This window comes from Terrapene carolina, unplaced genomic scaffold (assembly GCF_002925995.2).
Source record: "Terrapene carolina triunguis isolate 2854851 unplaced genomic scaffold, T_m_triunguis-2.0 Scaffold23, whole genome shotgun sequence".
NCBI lineage: Eukaryota > Metazoa > Chordata > Testudines > Emydidae > Terrapene > Terrapene triunguis.
The window spans coordinates 5,754,055-5,765,150 of NW_020664374.1; the positions used below are offsets into that span (position 1 = coordinate 5,754,055).

Genomic DNA, 11,096 nt, shown 5'->3' on the forward strand with positions numbered 1-11,096 from the left:
ACACAATTTTTAAAAGTACTAAACACAGCAATGAGGGTGCTTTAGTCAAAAGCAAATTTTGTTTTTATAATAGCTCGCTAGAGCTCTCTCGTCTGCACAGTCAAAACTTGCTAGACTCAATAATCAACCTTTTGTATCTTTCCATTGTCTCTCTCCTCCTTGCCTCCAATAACTGAATAATTAGCCGGCCACTAGAAAACATACTTACATTCTTGGGTCCAGATCCTCAGCTGATGTAAATCAGCATAGCTTCACTGACTTTAATAGTGTGATGCTGATTTACACCAGCTAAGAATCTAGCCTATGCTGTCTGGTTAAGCCCCAGTGAAAATAAATTAGTCTCTGGGTGAGAATGGGGAGATGTAAATCTCTTGCTTTTATATTACCAATTTCTCATTTGAACCTCACACAGATGTGTGTGATGTTTTCCTTCTACCTTTTAATCATTATTTGCAGCAGGACTTGGAAAACATAGAAAAAACATCTTTTTACAGATTTTAGAAACCAGAGTTGTGGATCTGAGTAAATGTTTGATGGTGGGAAAAAGAGGAAAGCTGTAAACACATAGGGCATGGAGATGGTCAAACATAAGTCAAATGTCAAGTTTCTGGAAGACTGAAATGGGTCACTAATATAAGGGCTATTACATATTACAATATCATCCAGACTTTACGGGTTCTGCACTGAGATATAGGAACACAGACTAGACTGTAGATATGGGTGCACAATTCCCACTGATCTCAATGGGAGGTTAAGGGTGGAAGTGGGGCAGCATATTAACTTCAAACTCTCTGGGATACACACTGCAATAATTTGCTATAGTGCAATGACTAGGGAATTGCAATCTAGAAGCTTGCATAACTATTTGTCTTTCATCCCTGGAACTTGTATCATCAGGAGAGAAAATAATGCTTCTGTCAAATTGATTACTATTGTGTGGTTAGGGTGAACTATAACACAGTTACAGAATTATAAGTTACTGACATTTGTCTTGCATGTCAGTCATTCCTGTTTTTTGACCAGAGGGAATGAAACTAGTCTGAGTATATTGCCTACATGCACTTACTTGCCATTACATTACTATCACAGGTATTTCTGTTTAGGATTTAGGACTAAAGTAAACTGGGTTTAAGAAACCTTTTGCCATTTGAGCACGGTGCTATAAATTGTTAATGTTTTGCTATAAAGGTACTAAATCTCACTATTGGCATCACTATTACAGAGCAGCATTATTCCATGATCTTTTGTGCCACAAAATATACTAGTTTGAGGGGAAGCTGCTGCCAGGAATGACTGTTTATTTTCTACCCCACTGACTTTCATATGGCCCAGCCACATCTGTTAAATATCTATGGATCTTCAAAAGTGCATTGCCCATGTGGAGAGGCTTCTGGTGGCAATTCAGTGGGGGACATCATGGCTACTGCTCCCATCTGTTTGCACCTCCTAGCCTCCTTTCTAGCTACATCAGTGCTCTTTTATGTGCTGTGCAGAGGCAGGGATGAATGGATCCATGTTGCAATAATTATAACATAAAATAAGCAAATATCCCCAGCAGCTGGTGATGGGAGACTAGACGAGGAGGGCTCTGAATTACTATAGAAAATTCTGTCTCAGGTGTCTGGCTGTTGGGTCTTGCCAAAATGCTCAGGGTCTAACTAATATTTGGGGTTGGGAAGGAATTTTCTCCTGGATCAGATTAGCAGAGACCCTGGTGGGTTTTCGCCTTCCTCTGCAACATGAGGCACAGGTCACTTGCAGGTTTAAACTGGAGTAAATGGTGGATTCTCTGTAACTTGAAGTCTTTAAATCATGATTTGAGGATTTCAGTAACTCAGCCAGAGGTTAGGGGTCTATTACAGGAGCGGGTGGGCAAGGTTCTGTGGTCTGCAATGTGCAGGAGGTCAGACTAGATGATCATAATGGTCCCTTTGGCCTAAATGTTTAAAAGCTAAGATCTCTTGCTAAGATGGCACTGTACCATGAAACAGGTCCAAACCTGATCTGATGGGGTATCTGCCAGTCAGGAAAGCTGCTCTGCTTGGGGTGCAAAGTGGAGCTGCAGCAATGTGCTGAGTAAGCTTCACTCCTTCCTTTGCCAGACGGTCAATATTAGGGGTCCTAAAAACAAAACCAACACAACCAAATTTCATTACAGTGGTCTGTCAGCTAATAGTGATTAGCAATGTTGTGTACTGTATTTTTCTTTTTTTTTAAAAAATAGAAAACCTAATAAGCATTTCCTGAGCTCTCTACTAAAGTTAGCCGTTGGCTATTTCCTCTGCCATAATTAGGATAATGGATTTTTTATTTCTCTCTCTCTTAGTCTGGTCATTACAATTGTTTGGACATTTTTAAAGTGAATAATTCCCAAGCTTAGACCCCATCCCTACAAGCAGTTCCACACAGTGTATCCTCATGCTGGTGCACAGCCACATGGAGGCCACTGGGGCTCTCTGGCTGCAGGGGCCCATCCCTGTGCGGCTACTCGCAGGAAAACAGCCTTACTCAGGAATTGACAGAAGCCTGCTGGTTAATGGAAATAGCAGGTGACAATGTAATACATGGTGAGAGGCTGAAGGTTATGTGGATTTTTTTTCAAAAAATAATTATGTTGTCCTACTCTTATGGTAGAAAGACACCTGGCACTATCATACCATCACTGTTTATGCAGAACTCATCACAAAAGGCAGATTGTCCTCACTCATGCAAAATTCTCATTGAAGTCAATGCGAGTTTTGCCCAAGCGAGGACTTCAGGATTGGTTCTCCGCTTAAACAACCACATATAAAGCCTACAGAAATGGGATGAAAAAAAATCAACACATCGCTGTATATCAAAATTGCCTTCCATTTTGTTAACATTAATTAACTCCTTAAACATTCTCAACTGAAATAGGCTGCCTTTAGGAGCATAAGGAACATTTATTTCTCCTTTTCTTTATTTTATTTTCACGTTTAATTATTTTTTTTATCTGAGAGTCAGAAAAAAAATCGCCTAAACTTATACAAATGCAATCAGGACTTGTTTTTTAGAGGGGCTGCTCACCAACCACCCCCAGTGACTTCTGTTGGCGGTGATGGCTGCTTAGCACTTCTAAAAATCAGGCCCAAAAGAACACAAAAGAATTGTTATTGATAAATAACTGACAATAAACATAGCCATTGCTAACAGAGTATGTCATTGTGAGGCTTTTATAGCGCTGGAAGAGAAATGGTCCAGTGAGTACCTTTAACCTACTGCTGGTGACACCAGCAGGGAATCCCGTCCTTCTGCCAGCAAGCGTCTCAGCAGAGGAGGAATTGGACAGACTATGACATTCTTACAATAAAAAAGTAAATTAACAACTTTGATTACTATGCTTAAATCCTTTACCTTATAGTATCATTTCCATAGCAGCCTACATCTCCAATACCAAGATCATCGGCCAGTATCAGTACAATGTTGGGCTTGTAACTGACTGAAGCATGTGATCCAGGTGGCCTTAGGAACAGACATAAAACTAGCAGGATGGTCAGAGAGGTCCTGAAAAGGTAAAAAAAAAAAAAAGAAAAAAAAGGGCCTAATCAATATAAATTTGGCTATTTTTATTTTTAAATACATCCAGTAGGAAATGGCAGGTTAAATCAGATAATTCTAACCCCGGAAGGAACAAAGTGTGAAAAGTTTTATGAAGAACTGACAACACAAATTAAAAAAAAATAGATTGTATTATATAGGAGCTTTCAGTGAAATTCAAACTGAAAAACGACCCCCTGTTACCTATTCCACACTACAAAGCAACTCACTTATTCCCATCACTTTCTATTTACTGCTTGAATAGTGTGAACCAACAGAGATTTCCGCTGTCTTCAACACCTAGGATTAGATAAAGACAGCCAATCTGGTTCCGTTTGTCAACAAGAGAGCAATAATTTTGTTCCTTCATTTCTTTCATAGCCATGTAATGAATATCTCCAAGGAAGAAGACAGCAGGAACATACTATAGGAAGCAATAAAAGTTTAGCAGGGCTAGTCTGTGAGCAAGCCACATATCTATTATTAGCTGGGGATTTCTGTGAGAAATAAGCACAAATATTAACATAGCCAAAATGCCCCTTTGTTTCCAAATTGGTGTTATGGCATCGTCATGCAAGTTTTGCATTCTGGGCAAACAAACAGTTCTATAAATCTTTAGCTAGAAGTAAATAAGTGAGGGGAAGAATACAGATCTGATTAAGTATAAATTTGTCCCTCTATATGAATATATAATGTGCCAATATGCTGAAAAAATTAAAACATTTTGTATTTCAATCAGCTTTATGGATGTCAAACAGAGTTTCTATGGGTTCCTGAACCTGCTACAGTTTACAAGTTTAAAGTTCTTAATATTTGGCCAAGAAAAATAATTGTTAAGTGTTGATCCAACATTCCATATTACAAAGAATTAAAGTTGTGGATGATACATTTTTAATGGACTAACTTAAAATACACGGGACAAGTTTTCAATGATCACCCTCGTACCATAAGGACAATTCAAGAGCTAACTAATCAAAATGTTGCCAATTATTATGGTTATTTTTCTATTTAGTCTAATAAAATTTTCCTGCAACGTTTACCCACCTTTTCCTCATGAATATTTAAATTACTGAACTACTATAATAATTTGTCTGATTTTACTTTGCACAATAACCATGACATTTTGCCTTACTTCTTTCTATTCCAGAGTTAACAATGTGTCTAGTATTACTGAATGATAATAAATGCTGCATTGAAAAGAATGACTGGACGGTAATACCTACACCACCAATATGCACATTACAAAAATGTATTACAAGATGACACAGTATCCTTCTTGTACATATCATGATAAATGACTTAACTAAATTATATAGATTTTACAGATTACCTGCTTGTAAGGATCCATGCTAGATCAATTCAAAACTCCAGGAAAGCCCACCTTAGCACAGAAATTACAAGGTCTACATTAGACCAGCTTATATCCAGATATAGATATGAGTGTGAATATTACTGTAGTTTGGGGTGTTTGAATTTGCAGTTTCATTAAAGTCCCATAAGTCAAGTTGCAAAATTCAAATCTTTCAGAATAAGGATTTGGATATGGAGTTTCATTAAAATCCAGTGTCTGTCTTACACACAATCACATACTACATACTGAAGACACACATCAATTAAATAGGTTAGAAAGTGTCAGGATGTCTAGTGCCCATTAACTTTATCATGAAAGAACAGGCTATACCTCCTACATACTTCACTCCCATCTTCTGTTTATTTGAAATGTACTGAAAAGTATTGCATCAATCCCTGAAGCAACGCTGGAGTCTGGCTATCTGCCTTCATTACACATACAGATTGAAGTTCAAAGCTCCTACAGCTTATGCAAAAAGTCGAAAATACTTATGGAATGAGGAAATAACTTGTGTGTACTGGCTGACTGGGATTTGGAAAGATATTTCACAGAATATGACAGGGTTTTAATTCAAGAAACACATGTAACTCTTCAAATGACAAAGATCTAAATAAGGAAGAAAACATTAAAAGATCAGCCAGCTACTACTTTCTGCAGCAACTACTTCTTGGCCATAGCTTAACACATGGATAAATTATAGGCCTTCACTTGGTAGTTAAGAAGTGACAAAGAGAGGAAAACTATTTTACCTTGGCATATTGAAACCCATAGCTCTGCTTGTCACATAACTCCAAAAAGTTTTGTGCAGTATTATATTGTAAATCATTTTACCCATCTAATTTGGAAGATGAATCCCAGTCAGTCAATCAAATCCTCTTTAGCATTACCAATGAAGAAGCTTCTGCTAGGGTAATAGTTTTACTCCACAGAAGGTCTGTGGGACAACAAGATATCTAGTGGATGAAATTCTGCGCTAAGTCTTTAAGGGTATGTCTACGCTTTGAGCTGTAGGTGTGATTCCCAGCTAGAGGAGACAAACCTGTGCTAGCTCTGATGGAGACAGCACGCGAAAAAATAGAATGTAGCTGCTGTCATGAGAGTGGCTATCTGCCCAAAGTGTGTGCCCATCAGAGACCTAGGCAGGTATTCGGGGCACCTGGCCCCTTCCACTACTCGCACTGCTATGGCTACATTCTATTTTAATGCACCAGCTACATCAGAGCTAGTGTGGGTATGTCTCCTCAAGCTGGGAATCTCAACTCCAGCTCGAAGTGTAGACATACCTTTAGAGGCACAGCACAAAACTCACAGCCCAGGGAGAGGTAGGGGCCCTGTAGGCCTCTCTAAGTTACAGCAGTCTCCCAGGGCTGCCCGCTGGACCACTACATTGTCCAGAATGTCCACAGTGTTGTGCACTCTGGCCCACTTCTTCCACTATGCAAGGGGATTCTCAAAGGGCAGACTCACAGCTGTAATTGACAGTGCTTTTGTGGGAGCAAGCTCCAACAGGTAGAATCGGGGCATCAGTTTCCCCAACTGTAAAATGGGAATAATGATACTTATATGTCCTTTGTAAAGTGCTTTGAGAGCCACTGATAAAAAGCCCTATGTAAGAGCTAGGTATTATTATTTAGGGCTCCTTTATGCCAATCTAGCTGTTTTACCCACCATAGAGGGGCTGGAGTGTCTTTACAATAAACAAATGGTTTTTCCTAGAATTCTCAAAATCATGCAGAGAACAAGTGTAACCAATGTATTGACCTTAAACAGGTGTAACAGAGGGAAATCCAGTCCCATAATTTTAACTGCTTTTTTTGATGGTTTCTAAACTTCCCAGAAAAATTGAACTTGAGACGTTTACACATGACATGTACATTTAAGTGGAATCGGTTTCTTTTTGGGATTTTTGGGGTTTTCTGGGGGTTTTAGGGGCAGCTTCTGCCATTGGTAATTTGAAAAGATTAAGAAGAAACAGGATAAAAATACCACCACACCAACAAGTCACATTATTGTTATATTTTATTATATTTTTATATTCACACTACTTTTATATTTATGATGCTGATGTAGACTTTATTATGTCACTATTCAACTCTAATGAACTTTTACTCATAAATAGGAAGAAACAGTCATTTGTTCTAGTGATTTTTTTTTCTTACCAGTAGCCTGTTAGGTGCCACATGATTTCCACCATGACAACAGAGGTTGGTATTTCAGGATTCTGTAAAATAAAACAAACCACATTAAAATTAAAAAATGGAATCATGTAAATGATTAAAGAGCCTGATCCAAACCCCACTGAAATCAATGGTAGTGCTTATTCACTTCAGTGAGCTTTGGATCAGGCCCAGAATGTAAAAAGCAATGACAACAAAAAGGAATAGACCTTTAAGAACAGGTCATGATACACTGATATTATTTAATTACTTCCAGTAACACCCATAGTGTTCTAGTTGCCTTCTAAACAGAGAAGATGGCATGATCCATGCTCTGAGAAGCTGGTACCCTAAGAAAAGACAAATAGACAAGTAGAACGAGAGGAAAGTGAAGGGAGAAACAAATTATATTATCCTAGTATATGGGCCTTATTCAGGGCCTTTTGAAGCCAATGGAAAGACTTCCATTTGAACCAGGGCTTATGTAACATACACATTTCACTGAGTCATGCAAGTCCACAGAAGTAACCAGATGCCACAAGAATGGCAACTGGAATCGTTAGCTCCCATGGCATTGCACCAACACCATCATATTAACTTGTGATGGAGATTAAAATGACAGTTGATTTCTCTGTCTCCCCTGCAATTTTCAGACTGAAGCCCATTGCCTCCCTCTCTTGATGTATTTATTCTCTTTAGCTTAGGACAGTTTCCCCATTGACTGGGTAATAATTCTCTTTCACTGTACTACAAGATTATATTAACAAAGTCTACCCTTTCTAAGTTAAGGAACAGTAAGAGATCTTCTTAAAGCACAATAATAGTCTGGTAGCTCGTTTTACAATATATTTTCTTTTAGTCTTCCTAAAGACATGCTTAATTGTTAGAATTTCTAGTCATCCACTATTACAGATTGTCAGCTGATATTGTCTAAGTGATGCTGACAATTTGCTTCTCTCAGGCTCTTTATCTGAAGTTCTGAGATGTACGTTTTCCTGATTGGTACCGTTTTTTGCACCTTTTCAGTTGTTTACACCTTTTCCCTCTGGGTCCATTTTCTGGAAATTGTTTCTCCATAGCTATGATCTGGGTATTTTACTTTCACACATTTCCTCTAAGCTCTCCTATACAGTTGGCATGGTTTATATACATTTAGAACAGGATACTGTAGTTACAAAGAATTAAAATAGCAGCCTAATGATCTTGATTCACAGGCATCCCGCAGCTCCCATTGGCCGGGAACGGTGAACCACGGCCACTGAGAGCTGCAGGCGGCCGTGCAAATGTAAACAAACTGTCTGGTGGCCCACCAGCGGATTACCCTGATGGGCCTCATGTGGCCTGTGGGCCGCAGGTTGCCCACCACTGCCTTAGAACAAGAAGTGCAGTTTTTACAATTAGGGTTTTAGAATGGATGTGGTACCAATACATGGCCTACACACACAAAAACCTCACAGTAACTTCCCCAAAGTTGACTAAAAATACTGAAAGCAATTATTTTGTTAACAAGTACCTAGCCGCATGTACTGCCCCAGTTAGTCTGTAGAGACCCAGATTTAGGTGTGAGCATTAGTATATAATGAACCATATTAAGATGAGTGAAAATTTCTTGCTGCCTTCAGATCCCTCCTCTAGCCACACATTTATGACCTTACTGGCAGAGGTACTAAGTCAATCATACTGAGACCTCAGTACAACTATTTAATAACATAGTAAAAGCATCCTGATTGGTTAATAATTAAATCACACAGTGTTTTAATATCATGTGCTGCAAAGAGCTGCAGGAGACACATTAAAGAGCCACTTGCGGATTCCCGAGCCTTAGTCTGAATGTCACTGTACTAAGCAACTTTAATACCCACCAAAGTTAAAGGAAGTTGCAGGTACTCAGCAGCTTTGAAAGTTAGCTGCAGTTACTGTGCGTTTAGCTGCTATTCAGGTCTGGATTGGCCCGTAAAGTCATACCTTTGGATTTACCCTCCTCACATTTACTCAGAATATGGGACTGGGTGGACTTTTCCGTGGAGGTGCTTATGAAATAAATGACAATATTGTGACGAAAGTGAACTAAATTAATTTATCTTCACACTCTCCAAGTCTCTCTTCCCCCCCACCCCTCCCAGATTTAGGAGAGTAGAGGATGATCAGAGTGCCTTTGTACTCTGGTAATTCCTGGCTACCTAAACAGCGGCATTGGGGCTACTGCATCCATATTCAAGTATGGAGACCTCAGGGCTGCTCTAACTCCCATGAGCTCAAATCACTATCCCTCAAATCACAACTGCTCTTGAACAGACTAGTCACTTTTTATTATCCAAATTGTATTAAATTCAAATACAAAAAAATAGTAAATCTGATGAAAATGAAACTGGATCTCACCCCAGTTTTAACAATTTAAGGTGTTGTAAATAAGAGGCCTTTTATATTTCATTAACTATACAAGATTTATACTGACAGTGCCTCTAAAACTTCTGAATATTTTGCTATCAAAATACTCAGAAGCATCTAGCTTCAAGCAAAATAGCACAGCCCTAGGCAAAACCTATAGGTATTTATAGACACAATAATCCTTTTCTTAAGGATGACTCCAGCCTGTAGTACACAGTTCAACATTACTCATGGAATTCTCTTTTTTGATAATTTGATTTGATTTTGTGCCACTGAATTTGTTAAAATGTTCTTAATTGTAGACTGAGTGCATACAAAGTAAAACATCTCATAATTCCAGATCAACTGGTATGCAAAATGTACCGTATGCAAAATACAACTGATTGCTCCCACTTTATACAGCACTATCAGGGGCAAGAAATATTTGTGCATGGTAGTCATCGCTGTAACAAGAAACGTTTTCCAAAAGCTTTATCAACTTATTTTATACTGAGGGAAACAACAAACTTTTTGGAATGACCATTAATATTTGCCTGTACATTTCCAAACACATTTTGCTACAGTAGATCATAGAAAGTAAAAAGTACAGTACCTGGTGTTGTCACGCTGCACTCTGGTAGTTTAGAATAGAAGGCAGTCGATGCATTTGTCTGTGAGCTCAGCTTCAGAGTTGATTTTAAGTCATTTCATGTTCGTCAGTGAAACCATCTCAGCCCCAGCACAGCATTTACCATCAGTCATCATATCTCCTCTATCTGCTCATGCGCACTGCTCTGCAGCACGGAAGGCAGGGCACTTCCTCACTGACGGAAAGCTTAGCTGGTATAGCACCAGAGAAGCCAAGCCAGAAAAACCTTATTACGTATCTCTGCTGCTGCGAGGCTCAATATACTAAACTTCCCTAAAGTGTACCTCCGGCTGATGTTTGCACAGTGGGAACATTCATAAACACATGTGGGACTGATCAGTGAACAGTAGGCCTTTCATTAGAGACCTAGCTAAAATGATTTCTGTTGTTCACTGGTTTCCAGAAGAAGATTAAGGGGTCTGTCTCCCTTTCAGCTCAACACAGTTCCACTGAAACTCTAATCATTCATTAACAAACAATTCCCATTAAATCATTCATCACTGCAACTCAGGCCTGGAAAAAAGAACAAACGTAATACTTTCTTTTAAACTTCTAGTGAAGCAGCAATTCTGTAAAGTTTGCATGAAGTGAGGGAAACTAATCTCTTTTAAACAGCTTTGAGTGACTGCCACAATGAGCAGGAATTGCAATAGATTTTTTAAAAAAGAAAATAAACTTCTAATATCAGAGAGAATTTACAATATTTCTCTATAATGTCCCAATTTTGTCTTCAGAAAAGAGGGTATAATACCCAGTAACCAGAATAAAGAATGGTCAGTGTATCTAAAGGCATAATGGGCATTACATGTTTTAATCATGTTATTTTTTAAAGGCAGTTCTGACTCTGTATTGACCTGACCAATACATACAAAGTGTATGTCTTCATGGCAGAGTTAACTTGAGTTATCGACACTTGAATTACTTCTCTTGAGTTAGCATAGCTTGAGTGAAAGCAGCCATACTGAGAAATAACACTTGAGCTGCTGTCCATACTGTTGCTGTTTTCAGGGCTTGT

At 38.7% G+C, this 11,096-nt stretch overlaps 1 protein-coding gene across 1 annotated transcript in view; it reads right to left on the reverse strand.

Annotated features, from left to right (window-relative positions):
* The window catches only part of LOC113404951 (arylsulfatase D-like), a 56,190-nt gene extending 46,037 nt beyond the window's left edge, over positions 1-10,153 (reverse strand). The window contains exons 1-4 of the mRNA XM_026649487.1: positions 10,046-10,153; positions 7,069-7,130; positions 3,376-3,525; positions 2,000-2,121 (exon numbers count right to left, since the gene is read on the reverse strand). Of these exons, the coding sequence (XP_026505272.1) occupies positions 2,000-2,121; positions 3,376-3,525; positions 7,069-7,103 (307 nt within the window). The 5' untranslated portion in view covers positions 7,104-7,130; positions 10,046-10,153. The remainder of the gene's footprint in view (positions 1-1,999; positions 2,122-3,375; positions 3,526-7,068; positions 7,131-10,045) is intronic.
* Between the last annotated feature and the right edge of the window lie 943 nt (positions 10,154-11,096).